This window comes from Heloderma suspectum, chromosome 4, assembly GCF_057233095.1.
Source record: "Heloderma suspectum isolate Gila_16-S chromosome 4, 16-S_ref, whole genome shotgun sequence".
NCBI lineage: Eukaryota > Metazoa > Chordata > Lepidosauria > Squamata > Helodermatidae > Heloderma > Heloderma suspectum.
In genome coordinates, this window is record NC_139461.1 from 144,814,060 (window position 1) to 144,839,100 (window position 25,041).

Here is a 25,041-nt window from a genome sequence, read left to right on the forward strand (position 1 = left end):
TCATCGATTGTTACCTCCAACTTTTGAATCCTTTCATTTTATTTCCCCCCCACTGATTCCTTATTAAACCCTATGCTACATTCTATAACAAAGACTATGTCTGAGGCTTAATTTCTCTCTGTCCTGCTGACTCCCTGCTGGGGCTATGCTACCCAAGGGTTTGAGAATCTTCCGTAGAACAGATGATTCTTTTTTATGTGTCTGAAAATGCCCACAATTATGTTGGCATTATATGAAAAGGGATCTTGATACCCAAGTGATCAGGTGCTGGAAGCTGTTTGAACTTGCTTTGTACCCTAAATGGAGGACAGAAAGATCACTCAACCTTAGTGAGGATTTCTGGATCTCCAAGACCTCTCCACTGGATACACAAAAAGAAGGGCAGCACTCCTGAACAGCACAAGGCTTTTGATACTGAAACCAATGTCGCGCCACATTAAAGCTATGTTCTCATTTGTTCTCATTTAATTAGAAAAATCATTTTCTAAATTGATTTCAGTCTATAGAGATTTAAGGTACATGCAATAAAAAGGGTGAAATGAACGTGCTGAACTACAATCTTCACGGTGTTTGGGGAAATGATGCACTGAGCAGCTATAACTATAGCCCTAGGCCACTACTGTGTGTATGTGTGCATTTGTGTTTGTGTGCTTCCAAAACTCTTTGGCCTCTACTCCACTCTAGTTGAGTTACTTTTTTATTTTAACAAGAGAAAGATGGATGTCTTCCAGCCAAAATAGGTAGGGAAGCCCTTGCAGTAAGTTCATGATATATTTTCAAAGGGCTTCGATACTAGAACAGCAAAATTACCATATTTGCACCTGTATGAATATTTGGATCTATATGTCAAGACCAAGCCTGAGAGAGTGTCATAATGTGGACCATCCAGCAGGCAAAAATTGGATCTCTATGCAGCAATCCCTATTTCCTATTCTAAAGAAAAAACAGAAATTTTCTTACCATGAAGTTTTGTTCTCAGAGCTCCACAGAGGGCATTCCTTCACTTTGGGATAGCACCTCCCTCTGGACCATGTAGACAGAGTTGTTTTGTTGCTTCTTCAAGGGGAGGAGCCACCTTGCCCTCCCAGACTGTGCTGGTAGAGCAGAGGAAAACCCCTCAACCCTACAACTAAAGGAAGAAAAAGTAAACCTATGCCAACTGCATAAAAATATGAACATGACCAACTTGAAAACAAGTTTAAAAAACTGACCATCACACAATGGCAAACATTCCAGGCAGCAATGGGAAACAACCCAGGAATCCCTGCCTACATCCCCACATGTGCGGCAGCAGCAGAAGCCATAATCACCCCAAACACTTCCTCCTTAACAGAATAATACGCTGGGGCCTTAGGGCAGGCAGAATGCCCTCTGTGGAGCTCTGAGAACAAAAATTCAAGGTAAGAAAATTTCTGTTTTCTCCAGAGTTCCATGGAGGGCATTCCTTCACTTTGGGACATAACAAAGCAATACATCAACAGGGTGGGGAAGGGACCAGCGTTCAATCCACCAGCATCTTTTGCAACACTTTGCACCCAAAAGCAGCATCTGCTGAAGAAGCAGGGTCAAGTTTGTAACGCTTATCGAATGAATGAACGGATGCCCATGTTGCTTGCTGCCTTACATATGTCCAGGATGGGAAAATCTCCCTTAAAAGCGGCAGACGCTGATGCCCCCCTCAGGGAATAAGCAGTGATCCCCCAAGGTGGGTCCTTCTCTAAAGTTTGATAGGCTAGCACAATGCATTCTTTCAACCATCTAGAAATGGAAGACATTGACACCTTAGCCCCCAGTGTCTTGAAGTCACAGGAAATGAACAAAGAGCCAGAGCTCACTGGGTGACTTTGGGCCAGTCACACACTCTCAGCCCAACCTACCTCACAGGGTTGTTGTTGTTGTGATGATAAAATGGAGAGGAGGAGGATAATGTAAGCCGCCTTGGGTTCCTTGCAAGAGGAAAAAAGGCGGGATATAAATGCAATAATAAATAAATAAAATAAAAAACCCTGTGGGCAGCAGTCCTATCTAGATAGAACCTCAATGCACTTTTCACATCTCTTTTATGCCAACTCTGTTCCTTTGGATGTATCGACTTAGGATAGAATGATGGAAGAAAAATTTCCTGGGATCTATGGAAAGTGGAATTAACCTTAGACATGAAGGAAGGCTTGGTATGAAGTACCACCTTATCCTCATGAAAAATACACAATTGTGGATCAGCTGAGAGGGCTCCTAACTCTGAAACTCTCCTTGCTGAAGTTATAGCCACCAAAAACACTGTTTTAAGAGTGAGCAACTTAAAAGAACATGTGGCCACGGGTTTGAATGGACTACCCATCAGTGCTGTAAGAATCCAGTTCAGGTTCCAGGTAGGAAAGCGATGTACAACTGGGGGATTAAGAAGAACCACTCCTTTTAAGAACGTTTTGAGATGTGGGTGAGATGAAATGGGAAGACACTGTTTGCATCCCAGCACGTTGCTAATAGCAGCAGCTTGCCTCTTAATTGTATTCAGACCCTTATCCAGCCCCTCCAGGAGAAGACCCAACACCTCTTGTACCCCTCCAGAGGCCAGAGACCTATCATTCTTCTGACACCAAACCAAAAAAAGCTTCCAAGTGGTACTATAGACCCTATTAGTGGAACTTCATCTGGAAGACAGAATGGTCTTAAGAACAGACTCCTGATACCCCAGGTTCAACAGCCACTGCCTTTCAGCCTCCAGGCTGTTAGTTGGAAGAGGTCCGGATGCAGCTGCAGCACAGGACCCTGGAGAAGTAGATCCTTCCTACTGGGCAGTTGCCATGGATCCCAGATGAACATGGTTATCAGTTCCGGAAACCATGGATGCCTGGGCCAATATGGAGCCACCAGGATGACTTCCACTGAAGTTTTCAAATTTTACATATAACCTTGGGAAAAAGTGCTATTGGAGGAAAAGCATACAGTAGCCCTTCTGGCCATGGCTCCACGAGGGCATCTGTGCCTGCTGCTGCATGACATGGGAACCCTGAAAAGAAGGTGGGAACCTGTGCATTGTGTGGTGTGGTGAACAGATCCATTAACGGTTTTGTGAGCCTCCTGGTCAGGATCTCAATGATTTGAGGGTTTGGAGCCCATTTGGATTCCTTGAGAGACGTCGGTTAGATGTTCTGCTGATATGGACTTGAGGGAGCACTCTGCCCATGTTAGGAGCTTCTGGGCCAACCGGTTCAGTGATGAAGATTTCATCCCTCCCTGTTTGTTGACATAGGCTTTTGCCATGGTTTTGTCCATCCTGACCAGGACATGGCTGCCCAACAGGGATGAACAGAATGCAAGAAGTCCTAGGAAAATGGCCTGAACTTCCAGCCAATTGATGCTGTGATGCTTCTCCTTGTTAGACCAGATCCCCTGTGTGACTTCGTTCCCCAGGTGGGCCCCCCATCCAAATAGGCTGGCATCTGTGGTGTGTACTTTCCAAACCAGAACCATAGAATCATAGAATAGTAGGGTTGGAAGGGACCTACAAGACCATCGAGTCCAACCCCCTGCTCAATACAGGAATCTAAGTCAGAGCATCCCTGACAGATGGCTGTCCAGCTTCATCTTGAATGCCTCCAGTGTGCGAGAGCCCACTACATCTCTAGGTAATTGGTTCCATTGTCTCCCCTTCAGGGAGACACCTTTCTCTTACCTTAGTGCTCTATCCTCCACTTCAGAGCTAACTTCAGATGTGAACGTACCCAGACCCAGAAGTGAGATAACTGTGCTATCTGGTCCTGGAACGGGAGAATATTGCATTGAAGCAGCTGTGTATGTAACCTTGCCCAGGACACCAGTTCCTGACAAGGCACCAGCAGCCCCAGGAGCTTGGCTAAGTCCATGAGGTCTGTCTACTTTGCCGCCATAATGGTTGACAAGCAATTCGATCTTGACACATCTCTTCTCTGATAAGAACATCCTGAACTTCCTTGTGTCTAGCAGGACCCCTAAATGAGTCAGCCACTGGGTGGGAATCAGATGACTTTTCTCCATATTGACTACAAAGCCATGCTGATGCAGGCATGACACCGTGGTCTGTATGTCCATCAGACATTTGTTTCCTGAAGGAGACCAGATCAAGATGTCATGCAGATAGGGGTGGATCAACACCCCTTGGGTTCTGAGGTGAGCCACAAGAGCTATCAATACCTTGGTAAACACTCTTGGAGCAGAGGTCAGGTTGAAGGGCAGTGCTCAGTACTGGAAATGGTGATTGTCATAACAAAATCTCAAGAATCGACAATGGGAGCCCCTTATCAGAATGTACAGATATGCCTCTGACAGGTCTATCGAAGTGAGGAATTCTGCTTGTTCCAAAGCTTCCACAATTTATGAGAGCGTCTCCATTTTTAAGTGTTCATTGGGGATATGCTTGTTGAGCCATTTTAGATCCAGTATTGCTCATATGTCCATGTTTTTCTTGGGAACTAAAAATGGTGCTGCGGTGGCTTAGTGGTTAAGACGCTGAACTGCAGACTGGAAGGTCGGCAGGTCAGCAGTTCGAGACCCAAGTGCTGTGTGACGGAGTGAGCTGCCGTCTTCAGCCCCAGCTTCTGCCAACCTAGCAGTTCGAAAGCAAGAAATTGCAAGTAGATAAATAGGTACCGCCTCGGCGGGAAAGGTAACAGCGTTCCGTGCACCTCGGTGTTCAGTCATGCCGGCCACATGACCACGGAAGCGTCTTCGGACAGCGCTGGCTCTTCGGCTTAGAAACGGGGATGAGCACCGCACCCTAGAGTCGGACACGACTGGTTGGGGACACCTTTACCTTTAAGAAAAAAATGGAGTAGACCCTGGAGTGGATGTCTGTCTGACGAACTGGTTCTATTGCCTTGATGGTTAGGAGATGTTCTATGGCTCTCAAGAATCTCTTGTGCTTTATCGGATTCTTTGCCCTGGTAGAAGGAATTAACTTGTCCCTGGGCCAAGAAGAGTATTCCAGGGCACAGCCCTGAGCTATGGGGTAGTGATCCACATTAGGGCAAAATGCATCAGCCAGCCCCCTATGTGCTGAATAGGGGGAAGACTGTCGGCATCAGGAAGATTGGTGTTTCTTCCCCCATGAATGGTGGAGGAAGGATAGCTGGAGGACTGACTTTTCCCTGAGGATCTAGATGAAAGTTCTATTTATTCTTGAAACCACCTGGGGAATGAGTTCTCTGTGTGGTCTTGTTACCTCAAAAGGAAAACTGCTGCCTGGGCTTGTGGTCCTCCTTTTAAATGGTTGGCAAGATCTTTTTCTTGTCCTTTGTTTCAATCAACACTGCCTCCAGCGGACTGCCAAGAGGTTTGGCTCCTTCGAAGGTAGAACTAGCAAGCCTGTATTGTGAACCAAGGTCTGCATCCCAATGAGATGGCCAAATGTTCCTTCTGGCCAGGGAATTGGATGCCATGGCTCTAGCATTGAACTGTAGAGCGTCCAGGGCCAAATCTGCAAGGAGAACAGCTGTATATGCAATTTTCTTGAGAGCGTCCATAAAGGGTTTTGGCATGGACTCTGCCCCTGCTATATCCTCTGCCCATAAATAAACTGCTCAGGAGAAAAATGAATTGGTAGCTGATGCCCTGAAGACTGCAGCAGAGGATTCAAAATCTCAGTGGAGTGCTGCCTCCACACATTTATCACATGGATCCCCCCTCCCCATCAGCAGGAATGGCCGCACAGGAAGTGCCCAACATACTTTGTACTGTAAATCCCTCTTCAGGGGCACTTTTGTAGTAATATCCACAAATGTTTTGGATATTATTGCAAAAGTGCTCCTGAAGAAGGATTTACAATCCGAAATGCATTGGGCCAAGAATTAAAAGATAATTTGCTAGCAGCATCTGGAGTTTTCTCCCTCTTTTTTGCCATTTGTGGTACTATCCCTCTTTTCATGTCCACTGTGTCTATACACCAATTTGGATGATAGGGTCAAACACTAGAATCAGATTTTTCCTCAAAATAAAATGGTTTCCTTATTATGTAATACTTCTTCTTAAATTAAAATTCAATATCTACTGTAGATATTCATAATCTCAGTCTTGACTCTAAACATCCATAATCTCTGACAGGCAGCAGAGCACAATTTATTATGATTTACCTTTCTAAGAAATCATATTTTCTGATTCCCCCCTCCCCACCCTGCTTCTCATAAAATGAGAAAAAGAAAGGTGCAGTGTGAATTTGGCAAGGAGAAAAATGTAGGACAATGGGAGAGAAGAAGAACAGAAATGACGGCGGTGTGGTCAAGATGAGAGAGCTAGTAAAGTACAAGACATATTTCAAGGTTTATTTCTCTTCTCAGCAAGAGACAGCATGCTTGAACAGCTCCTTGCAGCGAACAGCCTGCTAACCACAGCATTATAGAAATGCAGCCTTGAGAAAGGTCAAGCATAATAAGCATCCGAACCGGTAACATTCTCTGCAAGACTTCGGGATTTTGTATATTCACAGCACATCGTCACTGAAAGTGCTCGCAGCAAATGAATATAGACACACCAAGTGAACTTAGCCATGAAAGCAGGACTCTGCTCAATACACCCTACCAGCAACGTGTGTTAAATTTGTCAATACTTTTGGGAAGCAGATCTTTTAGGTGCAAAAAAAGGAAACGAAGGTCTCAGCACCTTATACATTTTTAATACCCATAAAATGTGCTTGAGAAAGAATTACCACAGCTGACAGGCTGACCCACTAGAATAACACATTTGTTATAGGCCCTCTGTGGAGGAACATTGTCTCACTTTTATAAAAAGGCGCATGGGCAAACCATGGGCAAGAGGAAAGCAGCATGTCCAACTACTGCTTTTAGTGCTGCACAATAATTTTTCAATGACTATTTCAAAATGTTTAGTTGGAGGAGAGTTCAGTTCCAAGCCTTGATTCATTTTGAAAATGTGAACGTTGTCACAATATTGGCCTCCATGGCTAATATCAGCCAGATCTTACTTGGCTATTAGACGGAATCGGAAAACCCAAGCTGGCTAGATGGTCAGAACTGAAAAATGGAAAAGTAGAGGCTGTCCTTATTCAATCCCCTATGATTTCTTGCTTTATGTCCTGTCAGTATGTATGTGTACTTCCCCATGTGGCACTAAGAAGACTCTATCTATTGGGCTAACCTACCTCACAGGAATTGTTGTGAGGAAATGAGATCATACCTGAACAGCACCTCCAAAGTAATGTGGAACTAAGGACAACTGTGTGATGTGGACCTATGGGCCTGTATGTTTCCATGGCCAATTCAAGGTGCGGTTTAGATCAATAAAGCCTTACACAGCTTGGGACCACAATACCTGATGGAGCACTGCTCCCAGCATGAACGTGCACAACGTTCAGCATTCAAGGCCCTCCTAAGGCGCCTCCTCCAAGGGAGGCTCAGGGGGTAGTGACAAGGGAGAGGGCCTTCTCGGTAGTGGCCCCCCAATTTTGGAATTATCTCCCTGATGAGGTCCACCTGGCCTCAACATTGTTACCTTTTCAGCACTAGGTTAAAACTGCCCTCTTCTCTCAGGCATTTGGCAGCATATAATGAGTTTTTAATCAGGTCCTGGATTGTCTTTGGTTGATTGTTTAAAAACTGTTTTTAGATATGTTGTCTGTGTGTGCACTATCTATGTTATTTATGTAAATGGTTTTGCACTTTGTCTAATGTATTTTTAATGGTTTTCTTTGAACCGCCAAGTGAGCTCTGGCTATGGGGCGATATAAAAATATAATAAATGAAATGAAATTGGGAAGGCACCAGAACAGGATTGCCAAAACATAGTCTTCCAATATGGGATAGTCCTGCTGCAAAAGATTATCTGGGTGTTTGAAGATTCTGAATGGGAGGAAGCTCTACTCATGGATGATCGTTGGGCAAGAACAACATGGGAAGGAATCTGAAGGAAGTCTTTAACATCCATTTGACTAGCAGCTACTGTATATATGAAGAGAAGTGCAACTGTTCATGAGGATGCAAAGAAAATTAAGTTCTCCAATGTATAGGGTTCACTTTGGGGTGAACCTTTCAGCAGGACTTTCTGGACATACATATCTCAGGGCTTGTTCACACATTCAAAACTGGCTCCTTGCAATGTGTTAGAAGCTATCTGTGGTCACATGTGTGCTTAGGATCACATGGAGAATGTAATGAGTGAACCAGCCCTTCCACTAATACAGCCACAGCAAATCACATCTATGATTTCAACTCTGTTGCTGTGTGTGTGTTTTCCCCCTTTCAGCTGCCGTGACTGTGGATATCACTGCCAGGTTGCTGCAGCTATACCCCATGGATAAGCCACTTCACACAGTACTTTCTACATGCAAATGAACATCCTTGGGGGAAATTCGGATGTTTCTGTGGAGCCAATTTGGATTATATAAACTAGTCTCTGGCTATTAAAAATCTATTGTAAACGCAATCAGAAATATTGATATCAGTTACCATTGCCATTATGAATGCAGTCATGTTGCTTTCCATGTAGGGCATGCCTTACTTTATTTGCTTGAATATTTTGAGCCTGTTTGCTCTGCCAGTATGTTAGACTTGTACATCTGCTGTCTGCTTGTGTAAACTACAGTCTGTATATTGTACAGTTAACCTTTGAGGTGCTGGACAATTCTTCCTTGTGGCAAATGCTCATCCCATTTTAACTTCATAGTTTGGACTAGCTTCACAACATCATCCATTCTGGGTTTTGATATGCAATGAAAGGTACTTCATTTTGTATCTGATGGATAATCACTATAAAAAGTGAGGTAAGTAGCAAGAAGATGCAGGTTGATCACTTCCACCAACCTTCCAAGAGGGAATTTTAAACAGTGGTGACGTTAACATTATGGGCTGGTGTGTGGTGGTGGTGGTGGTGAAATATCATTAAAGACAACTGCATTACCTTACTTGTTTGGATTTCCAGAGGTCAGCCAAGTTAGTCTATTGCAGCAAAACCAACCAAGAGTCTTGTGGCACCTTAAAGACTAACAACTTTATTCTGGCATAACTCTAGTCCATGAAAGCTCATGCCAGAATATGTTGGTCTCTAAGGTGCCACAAGACTCTTTGTTGGTTTTGCTGCAATAGACTAACAGGGCTATCCTCTGGAAATCCAGATAAGTAAATGTTATTTGTTTCATTTTTCCGAACTAATATTCAATTGTTGCTCAAGCTGGTAGTCAGGCTAAGACAACCGGCTGGGGAACCTGTAAGACAAGACTCTTTCACATATTGTTCCTCCTAATATAAGCTTTGAGGCTAGGATCCTGGCTGCCTGTTAGCAACTCCTCCTGCTCCCCTGTAAAGGCAAATAAGGTAGCTGTCTTCTGGGGCTAAAAGAAAACAGACTCACTGAGAGCCTGTTCATGCCAGCCTATCATTTTGGCTGACTGTGGAAAGGAACTGCTGTCTGTCTGCAGCCCAAAAGAGACAAGGCCCCCTGAGTTGTTACATGGCTCACTAGGACTCCCTTCCCCCTCGCTGAGTAGAGCCAGCCCAAGACATTTTGCTGCCGGAGGCGAAGGGCATGATGGCCGCCCCCTCTCCTTTCCACACACAGAAGCCAACTGGACTGGCAGCTGAACCTTACTTCAATGCTGGCGACTGGATACTGTTCACCACCACAACTGAGGCATCAGGTGTTTAGGGGATCCAGGCTGGGTGGCATACTCAGCCCTGTACCCTAACAGAGGGGAACAGCCAGGGAATTCAGGATGAATGGGCAGCCCCCGCTGTCCCCAAGCCCTGCTGATATTTCGGATCCTGCCTCCTGCCCTGTGTTTCATGGCAGAGAAGTCAGACCTCCACTACTACCTGCATGGAGGATACCAAGATAATCTTTCTAAGTCTGAGGCCACCTACATTTCAGTTCATTAATCCCTGTTATTTAAATGGGGGAAAGAGTGGCACTGAGTTGCAGCTTCTGTTGTGCTGCTTTCTTGTGGGTCCATTTGAAGTACAATTGGTGAGTCATTTTCAAAAAATGAGAAGTGTGGAATCTCATGCCTATCTGGAAGTCACAATGACACCCAATCTTCTCACGCCTTTCTCCAGACTGTGAGAGATGTCTGCCCCCGCCTCCCAAATCCTAGAGATATAGAGGTGTGTTGTAGTTATTCAGTAGGCACCCTGACGCTAATGCAGTAATCGCTGGAAGCCAGCATGGATTTGTTAAGAACAAGTCCTGCCAGACTGATCTTATTTCATTGTTCAATCGGGTAACTTCCTTAGTAGATTATGGAAATTCTGTGGTCATAATATATCTTGATTTCAGCAAGGCATTTGACACAAAGTGCCCTATAATATTCTGATTAGCAAGCTAAAGTGTGGGCTGGAGAGCACTACTACTAGGTGGATCCACAGCTGGCTGGAGAACTGTACTCACTTGTCAATGCTTCCTCAACAAACTGGAGAGAGGTATTGAAGGGAGTGCTCAGTCATGGGCCCTGTATCTGCAACATTTTTATTAATGACTTGGAGGAAGAGGGGAGTGTGTGTGGGGGGGATGCTTATCAAATTTGCAAATGACATAAAATTAGGTGGGTTTAGAGATATAAAATTTCTGGAAATTTTAAAGCCAGGGGAAAAAGCATTTTCCCTGTTTTTTTCCAGAAAAAAATGGAAATTTGGGGGAAAATGGAAAAATAAACAATACTTATTTTTTAAGCACTGTTTACAGATCTAATGTCACTTTATTGCTTTAGGACAGCCTTAACTCAGTAAGTTTGTAATTATTTTCTGAATACTTTTAAAATGTAATATACCAAACATGATTAATTTTATGAGCAAATCAGGTTATACATAACATATTTTAGATTCCTAGTTTGTCTGACCAGACATGGTCAACAGGTAGTTCCTGAAACATCTGAATCATCCTAGAAGCCAGAAGAAGCAGGAGGAACTGGAGGCAGAGGAAGACAAGTTCAGAAACACAGAACTCTACAGAACAAACCCCAACCTGTTAAGACTGTACATTTTCTTCCACTTTATGATATGGTGACGAGGGATGGCATTGGTGCCCGGTTGGGTCCAGGAGTCCAATGGACTCCCCTTGACCACACCGTCAAGCTACACTCGCTGAACCCCTGCCCCCGCTTGCCGAGCCACCCGTACTCACCCAGGAGCTGTCAGCGAACAGCATGAATGCTATTTTACAAAAAAAACCCGGCACTCGCAAAATGTGTGCACATCTAGTTGTGTGCAAAAGGGGGCTGTGAATTGCCCATATATGCAAGAATAAAGGTGTTTATTCTTGTGTATATGGGCCATTCACAGCCCCCTTTTGTGCACAACCAGATGTGTGCACATTTTGCAAGTGCCATTTTTTTGGGTAAAATGGTGCTTGCAGTGCTTTGCCGACAGCTCCTGGGTGAGTATGAGCAGCTTGGTGAGCGTGGGGGAGGGAGGCGAGTATGGGCCCAGTAATGCAGGAGCAGGGGCTGGGCAGGTGCCCAGCAAAACTGGGTGGGTGGATGCTCGTCCATTCCTAATGATGACTTTATTCACATGTTGGGAAACTGAGCATGACATGAAACTGCCCAAAATGTCTATTACTAAAAGATTCAGTGGATCAATAATTTTAATAAGAAATGGAAGAAATAACTATGCTGAGAATCTTACAGAGAGGATTAAAAAGCATTTTCCCCCATGGCTTCATTATTTCCAGACATTACATCTCTAGTTTTCCTATAAAAGTCTTCTTATTATATAGTTTTTAGAAATCATTTGGGGGGCAGTAAAGGATTGTTAACCATATATAAACATCTTGTCTTAAATTCAAAAAGAAAATATTTCATAATCCAAAGCTGTTCAATTTTTCCATTTTTTCAGAAAAAAACGGTCCTTGGGGAAAAAAACAGACCTCCCCCGGGGGGGGGGGGGGCAGTGTCTGAATTTTTCCATTTTTTTCTGGGCCTTTACGTCCCTAGGTGGGATAGCTAATACCTTAGAAGACAAACAAAATTCAGAATGGTAAGTCAGAAAACTGGGCAGAAAATAACAGAATTAAATTTAACAGAGACAAGTGAAACATTCTTCACTTAGGCAAGAGAAATCAAATGCAAGATGGGGGATACCTGGCTTGACAACAGTATGTGTGAAAAGGATCTTGGAATTTTAGTTGATCACAAACTGAATATGAATCAGCAGTGTGATGTGGCTGCAAAAAAGGCAAATGCAATTTTAATTTGCATCCACAGAAGTGTAGTTTCAAAATCATGGCAAGTAATAGTTTCACTCTACATTGCACTGGTCAGACCTCACCTCAAATACTGTGTCCAGTTCTGGACACCACATTTTAAGGAGGATTCAGATAAACTGGAATGAGTTCAGAGAAGGGCAACAAAGATGATCAGGGGACTAGAAACTAAGTCCTACGAAGAAAGACTGAAGGAACTGGGTATGTTTAGCCTTGAGAAGAGAATACTGAGTGGAGATATGATAGCACTCTTCAAGTACCTAAAGGGTAGTCACACAGAAGAGGGCTGCAACCTGTTCTCTATCATCCAAGACTGTAGGACATGAAACAACGGGCTGAAGTTACAGGAAGGCAGTTTTTGGTTGAACATAAGGGAAAAATTCCTGATGGTCAGAGCTGTCAGATAATGGAACCATCTGCCTAAGGAGGTGGTGGGCTCTCTGTTGATGGAGGTATTCAAGCCAAGACTGGACAGCCATCTGTCAGGGATGCTTTAAGCTGGATTCCTGCACTAAGCAGGAGGTAGGGCTCAATGGCCTAAATGTCCCCTTCCAACTCTATGATCCTATGGTTTTAGTAATGGAGTACTCTGCACATGGTCAGAGACTGTTATTTCACATTTCCAGGACTGAACACTGGCAATGAACATAGGTTTTTATTATAAGCTCTTGTAGATCCTGGCACAAATTAAACCTTTATCTTTGTCCATCTAGCTGAAATAATTTGTTCTTCCAATTTTAGAGAAAGAAGTGGTTTGGTTTTTGAGAAGCTGAAAGTGAAAAAACGGCATGCAACCAAAAGCAAGTGTTCACTGACATTTGAAAAGCTTTGATGTATTCGTTGTATTTTGTTTTTGGCAATAGGTGCATACGTCCTCTAAAAATACATGAATTTAAAAACCTATTTCATATGGTATAGCTTAATTTCTAAATGAGAAGTGCTTAGATCAGCTTTGTCTGCAAGTCATGCTCATGCCCTCTCACATAAAGCCTATTGATGTTTCTCAGTGTGGAGACTATGGTACTCTGCACATGTTTAAAGGCACTCTTTCCTCTGCAAGCGCTATACAAATAATCTGTGGGGAAGGAGGGGGGTTACATCCCTACCCTCTCAAAAAGACACAAGCAATCACTGCTTTTAAATGACAATGCAGTCAGAGAACCCTCCTATTCTTTATCCCTTTGCAGCCTCTGCTTCCTGTTTTCACATCTGATTGGTCTTGATCTGACCACTTCCTATTTCTCCTCTTCTCTTTTTCTGTGGCTTCTTAATTGCTGTTCAGTGTTTAACAAATTTGTAATTGTCTGCAACTCGTTTTGTTGGAACATCTCCATATGTTGGCTCTCACTCAGACTTGGCTCTCCTGAGCCAACTCTGTTACTCCTGTTGCCCGACAACTCTGGCTCCTTGTCATTTTCCCACGCTCTCCACCATGATAATCATGATAAGTGTCTTACAAGTAGGCTACAGTTTTCCTCTTCGCAAAACACATTTATTTTTATATGGTTTCCATCCAATACTTTTAAGTACCTTTTCTTTCTTAATGCTTATTACCTATTGTTTGTATTACTTATAGTCTCTTCCTGTAGTCTTGATTCTCACCCCCACCCCCATTTCTTTTCTTGAATCTCTGCAATAATCTGGTTTCTGTTCACACTCATCTACTAAATCCTCACTTACAAAACATTTAACTGATTGGTAGTTAAAGGTCAAGGTGCTTTCCCTATTCATATGTTTGTTGCTCTCTCCTTTGCCTGCAACACTGCTGCCCACTTTCATCTTCTGGAATTCTTGGCCGGACTTGGTTTTTCTCTTACCCTTCATTCTTGGGGCCAAACTATGCATGATGCAGGAGATCTATGATCAGAACTCCAAATTTCCTTTTTAAAGCTCAAAAGCAGCCTGGGGATGGAGGTGGGGAAGAGCTGGCCCAGGCAATAGTACTAGAGGGAGGGGGTGTTTAGCCTTTGCCCTGGTTTGATTTTCCCAATTGAAATCACATCCCAAAATGGATATTGGCCAAGCCAGGGAAAGAAGACATGCATTGTGTCTGCTTTGTTTCCCTAGCTAAGCCATTAGTAACTTGTGGGATGGGGGAAGGGGTTGATCAGGAAAATAGCACGGGGGGGAGGGTCACATACTCCTTTCCCCAGCACTACTGCCCCAAGCAAATCCCCCCGCAGTGCTTTTTAGCGTTAAAAGTGACATTGGGAGATTCACAGAGCAAATCCCACTGCACCTAATAGGCTCTGCTCCCAAGTTAGTGTGCATAGTATTGCAGCCTCAGTGACGGACACCCCCGCTGCCCACGTCATGTGAACCTTGGTCCTTGGTTCTTTTTTCTCTCTTCCCAATCTCTGCCTTTGTGTGTCTGGTCAAGGCTCCCCACAAGATTCTCTCTGTTTCTGCTGGTCTCCACTCAAGATTCTTTCATTAAGCCATCTTCTGTTTACATTTTTTCTCTCTGTGATCTTATTGCTTCACTTGATCTGAATAGTCTCTGATGATCATCAGCTTTATCTTTCTGTTCTCTCTCCTCTCTTTCTTGTGTCTCTGGCTGCCTTTCTCTCCTGGATATTACAGGGTCACCTCAAGATCAATATAGCCAAAACAGGGCACTGGGTTCTCTCTCAGACACACACTCTCTCTCTCTTACTATCAACAATTTTGTGGTTCATTCTTCTCCTTGTGCTCAGTGTCATGTTTTCTTCCTGCCTTTCCTTCTCTCTTTGAGCTAGTTCAGACAGTGGCTTCCGTATCTTCTTAATTCCTCTGAGGGCTGTCCTATACATTATAACTGTTGTGGGATAAACCAATGTGTTACACTAATGCGCAAAACATGTGTGTTCATGTATCTTCCATGCCCATGTACACGCATCTAGAAAAGCCAAGTTGTCCAAGGGTTCCCAGGCCAGAGTGTTTAAAGATGCACATGTGCACATATTTGACTTCCAAACTTGATGCAGACAACACCAGCTTAATATCACTGGGTTGTATCCAATGATGTCATTCCACTTATGGAAGCAATTCTGTCAGCAGAACTAGGAGGGAGTGATTCCTCCCACAGTCCCCACAGTACTTTCATAATCTGCTCCAGAGCACTGCTAAACCCTGTGTAGCAAGTTTTCAAGTAGCACAGAGGGCTGCAGGGAGAGGACAGAGGAAGAAAGTCCCATCACACTCCTGGATGTCTGCTAGCACAATGTTGATTCAATACAAAATTTCTCACAACAATTGCATGGGCAGTGCTGTCCCCAAATCTGACAATTTCTAACTAGTGTCATGGCCAAGACCTCAAATCAGGGTACAGAACCATGGGGGGGGGGCAAATTGCTCCCCACAAGGCCCTCCATGGGCCGGATGTTGTTAGTGGGATTGGCCTGACCGTATTCCCGCCACCATTTTGTCTTTTTCCATGCTGAGAGATGTATGGAGTTCCGTGCCTCTCTCAGCACAGAGAAAGGGACTCAGCTGGTGCTGTCCAAAGGGGGATACCCTGTGCCAATCAAAAGGACTTGGCTGGCACTAAGAGCACAACAGTGTGGATTCCTCTGGGGAGGCTTGGTGGTCAAGCCTGGAGAAAGCCAAGGAGGCTCTGCGGGCCAGATGAGGAACCTCTGTGAGCCAGATTAGACCTGTGGGCTGGAGGTTCTGCATTTCTGCCTTAAATCAAATCTATGTAATATATTGTATTGACTATTGTGATAAGTGCATTTCACCATAATCCTGGACCACTTTACCAACGAATGAACTACAAAAGCACTTACAATTCTTTTGTCCTAAAACAACCCATAATTAATCGCATCTGTCATGAGAACTAAGCAGCACTTGTTATATTCCACACTCCAGCTTCAGACATCTTTCGCTCCAGCAAGCCTTCAAATGTCATTTTGAAGCAACTGATTGACAAATAAGCCAAATTACTGGGCATTATCAACATGCTTTCAGCTTGGGTCACCTCATTTAACAGCAGCCTGTAATTTATCCCATTCCTTTGAGCATGCCTGATGATCCCATCCCAACAAGACTTCAATTATTGTCTGTCTTGGGCATTAAAACAAGGGTGACACACACAGAAAGCCAGGAAATCCTGAAATCTTAGAAATGCACAATTCCATTCCTAACAAAGGGAGCAGTGTATTAAGAAGAGGAAATGGGAACTGGACTTTTTCAAACACTCAGAGTGAGGAGTAAAGTTTTCAGAAGTTTTGTCAGCCTCAAAGCTAGCAACAGTGATAGGGCCTTCGCAGGGCCAGCCACCCATGTTTTCCAAACTATCAAGATTGGAGTGTGTGTGTGTGTGTGTGCACAAGGTATGTGGGTGGAAGGTGGGGAGAGTTGGCATTCAGTATCAACAAGAAGGAAAATGCAAAATGTCATCGCCTGGAATAAATCTAGGGGTCTTGCTAAGAGAAACCTGGTTCAGCGTGTGACCCCAGAGACCGTGATCCAGTCCGCATGCAACTGCCTCCTCATAGTGCAAATCCCACACAGCTGGGGCATGTGAGAAGGGAGCAACTATGTGAGTGGGGCCAATGCCATGGGCCTTCCCCAGCTAATTACCTGTTGGCCAGGAGTGATGGAGACGAATACATCAGTGAAAAAGACCCACTCAGTTGGCCCTACTCATGTGATTTCTCAGAAATGAGCCAAAATTCTGCCCAGGTTTAACTGCGTTAATACTGCGATGGCTAACCTAGCGTGGTAGTTTAAGGAAAACCCACTAATGGTAGTATTGTGAACTTACATCAAGCAGTGTCCCTGGCTCCAGAGTATGAGTGCTAAGATGGAATGATCAGGTGTACATCCACAAAAAGTCAAAGCATTTTAGAAAACAAAAGGTGAGATCTCCTCTACTGTGTTGTACAACGTTTTCGAATAAATTATAATTTCCTTCTGTTCTTGTCAGCAAGCATCCTCATATGCTTTTGTACATTCGATTATGAGCCTGGAGGCAGGGCTGTCTGGTTTTACCTTTCCATGTGTGTTATTATTTTATTTTCCCACCAGTTACATCTCTTGCAAGATACATAAATGGCAAAGTGAGGTTGAGTGAGCCCAACTATGGTTAGCACAACTATTAACGGTAGCACTCTTCAAACATTATATTTAGGTTATTCATGACAGAGTTCTGCACTATATCATCAAGATGTTTCTGACAGTTGCTGCTTTATGAGCAAAGTATGGATAACATCCTTTGCTAAGATCTTACATCTGCTAAACACAAAGTAGCCACAGCCATTTTCTGAGCTGGCCTATTGATGTGAAGTAAAAAGTAAATCCATACCTTTTTTTTGTTAGTGGGGCAGATATAGAAATTTTCAATGACAGTAGCAATCCCAGGCTGTAGATTCAACTTGGTATATAATGTCCCAAAATCTGAGGACCTGGAGGGGAAAAATAAACAGAACTTTAGGTGTATTCTAATTATCTGTATTTTCCAGATCAAAAAGATAGTGGAGCAGGATTTATTTTATTTTATTTATTTATTGCATTTATATCCCACCTTTTTTCCTCTTGCAAGGAACCCAAGGTGGCTTACATTATCCTCCTCTCCATTTTATCCTCACAACAACCACCCTGTGAGGTAGGTTGGGCTGAGAGTCTGTGACTGGCCCAGAGTCACCCAGTGAGCTTCCATGGCCGAGTGGGGACTAGAGCCTGGATCTCCCAGCTCCCAGTCTAACACTCTCACAACTACACCACACTGGATTACAGTTCACATTTCAAAATTTACATAAATAAGACTTCTAGGGTAAAGTAACCACCAAATCCTAATGGCCCAGCTCAAGTAGAACACTTTAATGGAAATCTGAGATAAATTCATGACATTTTGATAAATTCATCCATATTTGCAAAACAAAAGAAGTTGAAAGAATTATTTAAGCTTCTGAGGAAAACCCATCAGAAGAAAAAATTAACTTTACAAGAAAAATTAATTAATTAATGGATTGTCAGGGACAACAAGTATGGTGTACTTACTGGTTTTAGTAACAACAAACGAGAGGAAAAAGCCCACAAAAACACTAAAACCGGTAAACACATTAAACCTGTGATTGTATCGCTCTTCCCAATAACGTCTTTTAAGAATCTGACAAACACATTTTTTTAAAAAACACCTAAATAGTATTGTACTAATAAGTGATCTGGTTTGCAGCTAATGACAAACCATGGCTTAATTAACCATGGTTTGTTGAATCATGTGTTGTCGTTATGTGCAAACCCAGAAGTATGGGTTAAATATGGGTTGTTAACCACAAACAACCCATGAAGAGATAACCAATAGTTTGTTGTTGAGTTGTGAAGTGTGGGTCGTTTAAACCATATGTTGTTATGTGCAAACTCGGCATCATGGGTTGTTCATGGGTTGTTTCACCAGGCTACAGAGGCAGAGGGTAAGAGTGGTAAAAACCCTCAGCCTCTTTACATGCCAGTACTGCAATGCCACAAAGGCATTTGGGATACAGGGAGGGAGTGGGGGAAAGAAGAGGGAAATAAACAACCCAGGGACTGAGAAAGCAAACCATGGTCATTTAATCATCTACCAGATAAACCCTGTGTAGGGCAACAAACCATGATTTAAATAAACCACAGGTTAGCATTACTTGCCAACCAGGCCAATCTATGTAGTCTTTTATATATCTTTAAAAACAAACATACACATGCTTTAGCAGATATTTTAGTTATTTTTCCTTTTACAAAATAGATATTTTGTGCAATCCTATGTGTCTCTTCTCAGAAGTAAGCCCCATTGAATTCCCCTGATAAGTGTGAACAGGATTGCAACCTTAGATACATACTTTAAGCATATCATATTGAAAAGATTGTAGGGACTAACATTACCATGCATCTAAAGAGCCAATTTGTGGTAGTGGACACAATGTAAGACTTGAACCATGAAGACCTTGGTTCAAATACCTGCTCATCCATCTATCTCCGGGCAGAACTATACAGTCAGTGATCCATATCAGTTGAAGGACCAGCCCTCTCTTTGCCACTGGCCCAAGTGTCTTCGCTGGTTCAATCTGCACCAGCTCCAGAGGTCCCTGCTGCAGTAACTCCAGACCAAGCATGTCTGGATGCGACCAAAGGATCTTCTAGGATCTTCCACACCACAGGCTATGGGACCAACGCCTTCCACAACAGTTGAAGGACCAGCTATCACCTTTCCATTTGTTCAAGTGTCTTCTGGGGTTGATACAGTTCTGGAGGCCCCCACTATGGTAGCTATGGACCAAGGTGAGGAGAGTCCAGGGCCCAATGCACCTGTTGTGCCAGAGGGGTGGCTGCCACAGATCTCAGGTTCGGGTTTGCCATTTTCTCAGCCTCTCGATGATCAGATGACAGTCCAGCCAGTCAGGCCTGGGGCGTGGCCAGTGTCAGCGCCGACAGTTCCACCCACCACTGTGGCAAGCCTTGAGGCTCCCCCAGCGGTGGAGGGATATGCCATCTACCCCACGGAGCACAATGGCCCCTGACAGCATGTAGGTGATTCTTTCCAATCCCTCGGCATCTGGAGTGATTGTTGCTTCGTCTGCAGCTGAGGTGGTCAGTGTGCCACTGGTGGCTTCGGCTATGGGGCACCCCATGTCATGTACTGAGTTATCAGTTTAGCAGCCTTCTGCTGCTGCCACAGCTTGTGCTTCAGTCTGGCAGGCCCTGGCTGTGCCTGCTGGTGCCATGGTCCCAGGTGTCATGCCGCCACCTCTGACTTGTCCTCAGAGGAGGATCCAGAACCATCAGAGCCAGCTGGCCCCTCAGAAAACCCTGGCACTAGCCAGGTCAGTCCAGGACCCTCAGGGGTGATGCCTGTGAATCTGTCTCCTACAGAGGTGGAGAGTTCTGCTTCTCAGGCAGAGGAAGATTCTAAACTGCCACCTGGCTCCCGAGAATGCCGGCGCCTTAAGGCCCATGATAGGATGGTGGCCAGGTGAAGGAGTGCTCGCTTATTGAAGAGGACTACTCATGAGTTGGGCCCTCCTCATGAGAGGGACAGCTGACAAGCCTCTAACAGGGAGCAGCTGAGCACTGGGTGGGGCTCTAGTAGCTTTAGCTATATCAGCTGTCACTGGTAACTTGAGAGCTGCTGCAAACAAGGCCTCTACTACTTCCAGTGTCTGCTACCTTGTGTCTTGCCTTGTGATGGATGCTCTGCGCTACTGACCCTGGACTGTTTCTTGACCCTGTTTCTGAACTCAGCAATGTGCCTGGCTGATTGAGTGTGTTTGACCTCCTATCTGTGACCTTGACCACTCCTGCTGTTGCCTGATCCTTGTTGCCTGCCTGCATTCTGACTTCTGCCTGGATTTTGACTATTCTATTGCATTGCTCCCTCTGTTTGCCTGCAAAGAGCCAAGGCTCAGTCTAGATCAGGACAGCCAGGGTGGAGCAAATACACGATTCCTGTGTCTGAGGACACATATGCCAAGGTTGAGAGGGATGCTATCCCAACCGGAAGTACATCTATACCTTTGGATACTACCTTATGCCCACCACTAGAGAGAAGATAGAGGGGAATTTGTTGATGTCTTCACCTTACTGTGCCGCGAACCGGAGTCAAAGGACAAAGACAAATCAGGCGATAAAGATCAGGATAGGGGCAGACGGAAGAAAGTATCCTGTACTTGGGCCAACTGGCTTCTGGAATTCTTTAACTATATGGGTGCTTCAACAAACATTTGTGGAATGTGGGCTGCCCTTGACCCCTCCCTCTGCTGGGACCTCAAAGACCAGGATCTCTTGTTGAAGTTTATGACTCTGGCCAGACCGGGTTTTGGGGAAAGTTCTGATAGTGGACACACTTTGGCCGAGCAACAGCCCACTTCTGCCTTTAGGGCAAGTCAGGGCAGGTGGTCCATCACTGCTTGCTATGTTGGGAATTTAGTTCCTGTGGCTCATATTCTCGGACCTCATGTAAGTTCTGCCAAGAATGCTCCATCTGAGGTGGACAGCACACTTGCACTGCTTGTCCAAAGTTGTGAGATGGCATGGCTCAAGCAGAGACAGGCAACGGGGCAGGAAAGCTGGTGGGGGGCAACTGCCTTCTCCAGAAGGGACCTAGTCCGGTCAGGAGAGAGCCCCTTTGGTGGCTATTGTGGATGTATCCATGTAAGGAGGATGCAATGTACTTAGATCTAAGATTTTCCGAGGGGTTTAGAATACCGTTCGAGGGACATTGCCAGGCCCGGTTCTCCAGGAATCACAAGTCTACCCAAGGCATGGAACAACTGGTCAGAAATGAAATTGGTAAGGACATTGCAGCAGGTAGGGTACTTGGTCCATTCCCTGTCCCGCCAGTCCTCAATATGCAACTTTCACCATTGAGGATAGTGACAAAGAAGGTGCCAGGGGAATTCAAGTTAATCTACAATTTGTCCTTTCTACGGGCTGATCTGTGAGTGATGCTATACCTGAACAACTGTGCGCCACACGTCTTTTGACGCTGCTGTGACCATTTTTGGGGCGTGCAGCCTGGAGGCATTGATGGGTAAGTACAACATTAAGTCCGCTTCCCGCATCATGCTGATCAACCCCTTAGTTTTTGACCTTTTGGGGTTTTGCTTCCAGGATAATTTTACCTGGATAGGGCACTTCCCATGATATGTTCTGCATCTGGTGCCATGTTCGAGAGGTTTAGCACCTTCTTGGAATGGGCTGTGAGAGACAGAACAGGGCTGCAGAGTATTGTCTGTATCTGGATGATATTGTGTTTGGGGGCCCTAGAGATTCTGCCCAACGCACCCATTTAATGCAGGAGATTTTCACATTGACTAAGGAGCTGGTGTTCCTGTGGTGCAGGAGAAGACAGAAGGCCCTCTTTCGGTTTTGATGTTATTGGGATTGAGCTGGACACTGTTACACAGTGCTGCAGACTCCCTATGGCTGTGCTCATGGTGCTAAGTGAGAAGATCGGTGCAATCATGTGCTCCTGTAACACTTCACACACTCTAGGAGGTTTTTGGACAGCTGAACTTTGCCTGAAGAATGTTTGCCCCTAGTCGTGCCTTCCTCAGGTGGCTGTGCTGGGCCATGCAGGGTCTCTGGCTCCCACACCACCAAGTGGATCTCCACTGCCATGCAGCATGATATGGCAGTTTGGCTGCAGGAATTCAATGGTGTTTCATTTTGAGATGCGCGTAGCTCATGGAGGCTGAACTGCAGATACATTCTGACACTTCTGGGGTGCTGGGATTTGGCACAATATGGCATGACTATTGGTGTGCCAAGCAGTGGCTGAAAAGTTGTTGGCCTCAGGAATTTGCAAGGATCTCGCATTCCTGGAATTTTTCCCTTTCTATGTAGCAAAGCAGGCCATGATGCACTCCATGGCTCCCAGTACCAGGGCCTCTTACACCAAGGCAAGTAGGGAGTTCTTTGCTTCTGGGCCAGCCTGCAACTGCTACAGTTGCAGCCCATTACGGTGGATCACCTTTTTAGTTCTGTGGCCATTCCCAGGGAAAGGGACTTTTGGCTAGGACCACTGTAGGTAAGCTTGCGACGCTCTCCATCTGGTCTAAGTGTAAAGGTGTGTCTGATAATACCACAGACTTCTGGGTCCGGTGTGCTATCAGGGTGGGGCTAGGGTTTCACCTGCAGTGGTGGATCACAGACCCCCACTGTCCCCCAATATTTTGTTATGCCTCCACAGCCTGCATCCCTCTGTGTGTATCTCTCCTTATGAGGTTACCTTATCCCTTGCTGCTACATTGACAGCATTCTTTGGGGGCAGTTTGGATTTCTGATCTGGTGGCAGCTGCCAAAGGTGATGTGCCCGAACGGGCTTTACAGTTTCAGGATGTTCATTTTCCCAGGAGAACATTCGGCTCTGGCGGTCCAAGACCAACCAGAGGGGTATAGGCGTGACAGTGTCCTTGTTTCCTGCTCAGGTTGCTGAATTATGCCCCGATAGGGCTCTGTTAGCTTTCCAAGAGATTCAGGGGATGAGGAATGGCCCATTGTTCCATCATCACAACGGTTCCCTGTTGTCTAAATATCAATTTGGGGTAATCATGAAGTTAGCATTAAAGGCATTATGTCTGGGAGAATTTCTCTTTGGTACACGTTCCTTCCTAATAGGGCCCACTTAGATGGCTGCTTCTCCAGGATTCACGCCTGATAGGGTTCAGGTGGTGAGCAAGTGGTACCTTAAGGCTTTCCGTCTTACGTGCGGCCATTCCCTGGGTATCGATAGTAAGTTTCAGACAGTTCAAGTGCTCGCTTGTTTAATTTTCTTTTAGATCCATGAAACGGATAGGAACCCGTGTGTGCGCTCATATGCAGGCATAGCACGGTGTTCTGGGCCTGTTGGAGGGCTTCCAGGTCAGGCTGCAGATCTCAGCTCGGACTTTCCCAGCATCCAGTGGTTGGGCAGATGTGGTGTGCGGTGGTCGCACCTCCTCCCCATGTTATTCCATCAAGGTCTGGTGTGGGTCCCCCCTCAGGTTTTGGTGTTGCACCTCTGGGGGAAGGACCTGGGTTTACAGAAAGGCAAAGCTCTCATCTCTGATTTGCAAGTTACCCAGCATCGACGGCCAGGAATTGTGATTCTTTGTTCAGTTTAAATTCCCAAGGTGTCGTGCAGGGACAGCTTGGGTCAGCAGGCCCTGATGTGGGCCTGCAGGAAGGTGCAGAGAGTGATAGCCATGGGACTATCTAGCCACAGTGATGGGATCATTACTCATCCCAAGATTTTATGGACATGGGGGGAACTCTACAGGCAGGATGGGGTACATCTTTCAGAACTGGGCAATGACTTGTTCATGTCTGATCTGCAAAGGGGCCTGTGGGAATTAATTCCGCACAGGTGGTGGTGGGGAACGACTAAGCAATCTCATCCTGACTTGTCGTTCTCCTGTGCAGCAGGGATGGGCACTGCTGCTGAGAACAGGGATGGTGATCATTCTGAGGCACTGTTTTGATAGGTGATGCCTGTGGCCTCCTGCTCAGGGTTTGCGGCCCCAGCGGGGGGATAAGAGTTACTTGTGAGGCCAACTCACCTCACCCACCTGGTGTTTTGTGGCCCGGGAGGGGGTGACGGGAAGACCTACCTCCCCCAAAAGGAGTAGTCCTGGGGGTGGCGATCTCTTAGACACCACTCAGCAGGAAGATAATGTTTCACCCATTATATTACCTAGCTAGTTGCTGGCATAGTCTAGTGGCCTGTCCCAGTATTTCCCCTTTGTAGATTTTCAGTAAATGTGCCCTGAATTGGATACCAAACATGTGTATCTCATCTCTTTATTTTTCCACCTCCTTTCACTCACAATGCAAATCCTCCAAGCAATCTGAAGGGGGATACAGAGCTCCTTAAAATTTCCCCATGCACCACTTTCCTGTTGAAAATCCATCTGCTTTTATGTCTGCAAGGAAAAATACGTATGGGATACCCTTCAAACTGTAGCTGCCTTAGTGGTTACATTTTCAAAATAAAATAGTAGGTAAAAAGAATCACAAAGCCACACAGTATGGGGAGTTCTGCCCTGAATAGAGCAAATGAAAGGCAAGGCTAAGGGGACAGTATGGCCTCATGCACTTTGTTATATATAAGTTGCATAAACGTATATGTCACTTGCCAGTGAACTATGAAAGTGGTTAACAAAAATGCTAAAAGCGTAAAACAATAAAACTACAATAAGATCATTGCTAGTCAGCTATAACTATACTAACTGGGTCACCCCTCAGGGAAAGCCTGCATGAAGAGTCAGGTCTTGAGCAGATGTCTAAAGATCAAAAACTGAAGACGGCTGCCAAAAGTCAAGAGGGATCGTGTTCCAGAGGACAGGTGCTCCAGAGGGAGGGAATTCTGTGGAGCGCGGCTGTGTCCTGTCGGGCTCCCTAGGTGCTACTCAAGCCTGATACCAC

At 45.1% G+C, this 25,041-nt stretch overlaps 1 protein-coding gene across 2 annotated transcripts in view; it reads right to left on the reverse strand.

Annotated features, from left to right (window-relative positions):
* Positions 1–25,041, reverse strand: part of SORCS2 (sortilin related VPS10 domain containing receptor 2) — a 220,225-nt gene that overhangs the window by 126,970 nt on the left and 68,214 nt on the right. For both annotated transcript variants that reach the window (XM_084850779.1, XM_084850780.1), the window contains exon 3: positions 17,468–17,567. In XM_084850779.1, the coding sequence (XP_084706905.1) occupies positions 17,468–17,567 (100 nt within the window). The remainder of the gene's footprint in view (positions 1–17,467; positions 17,568–25,041) is intronic.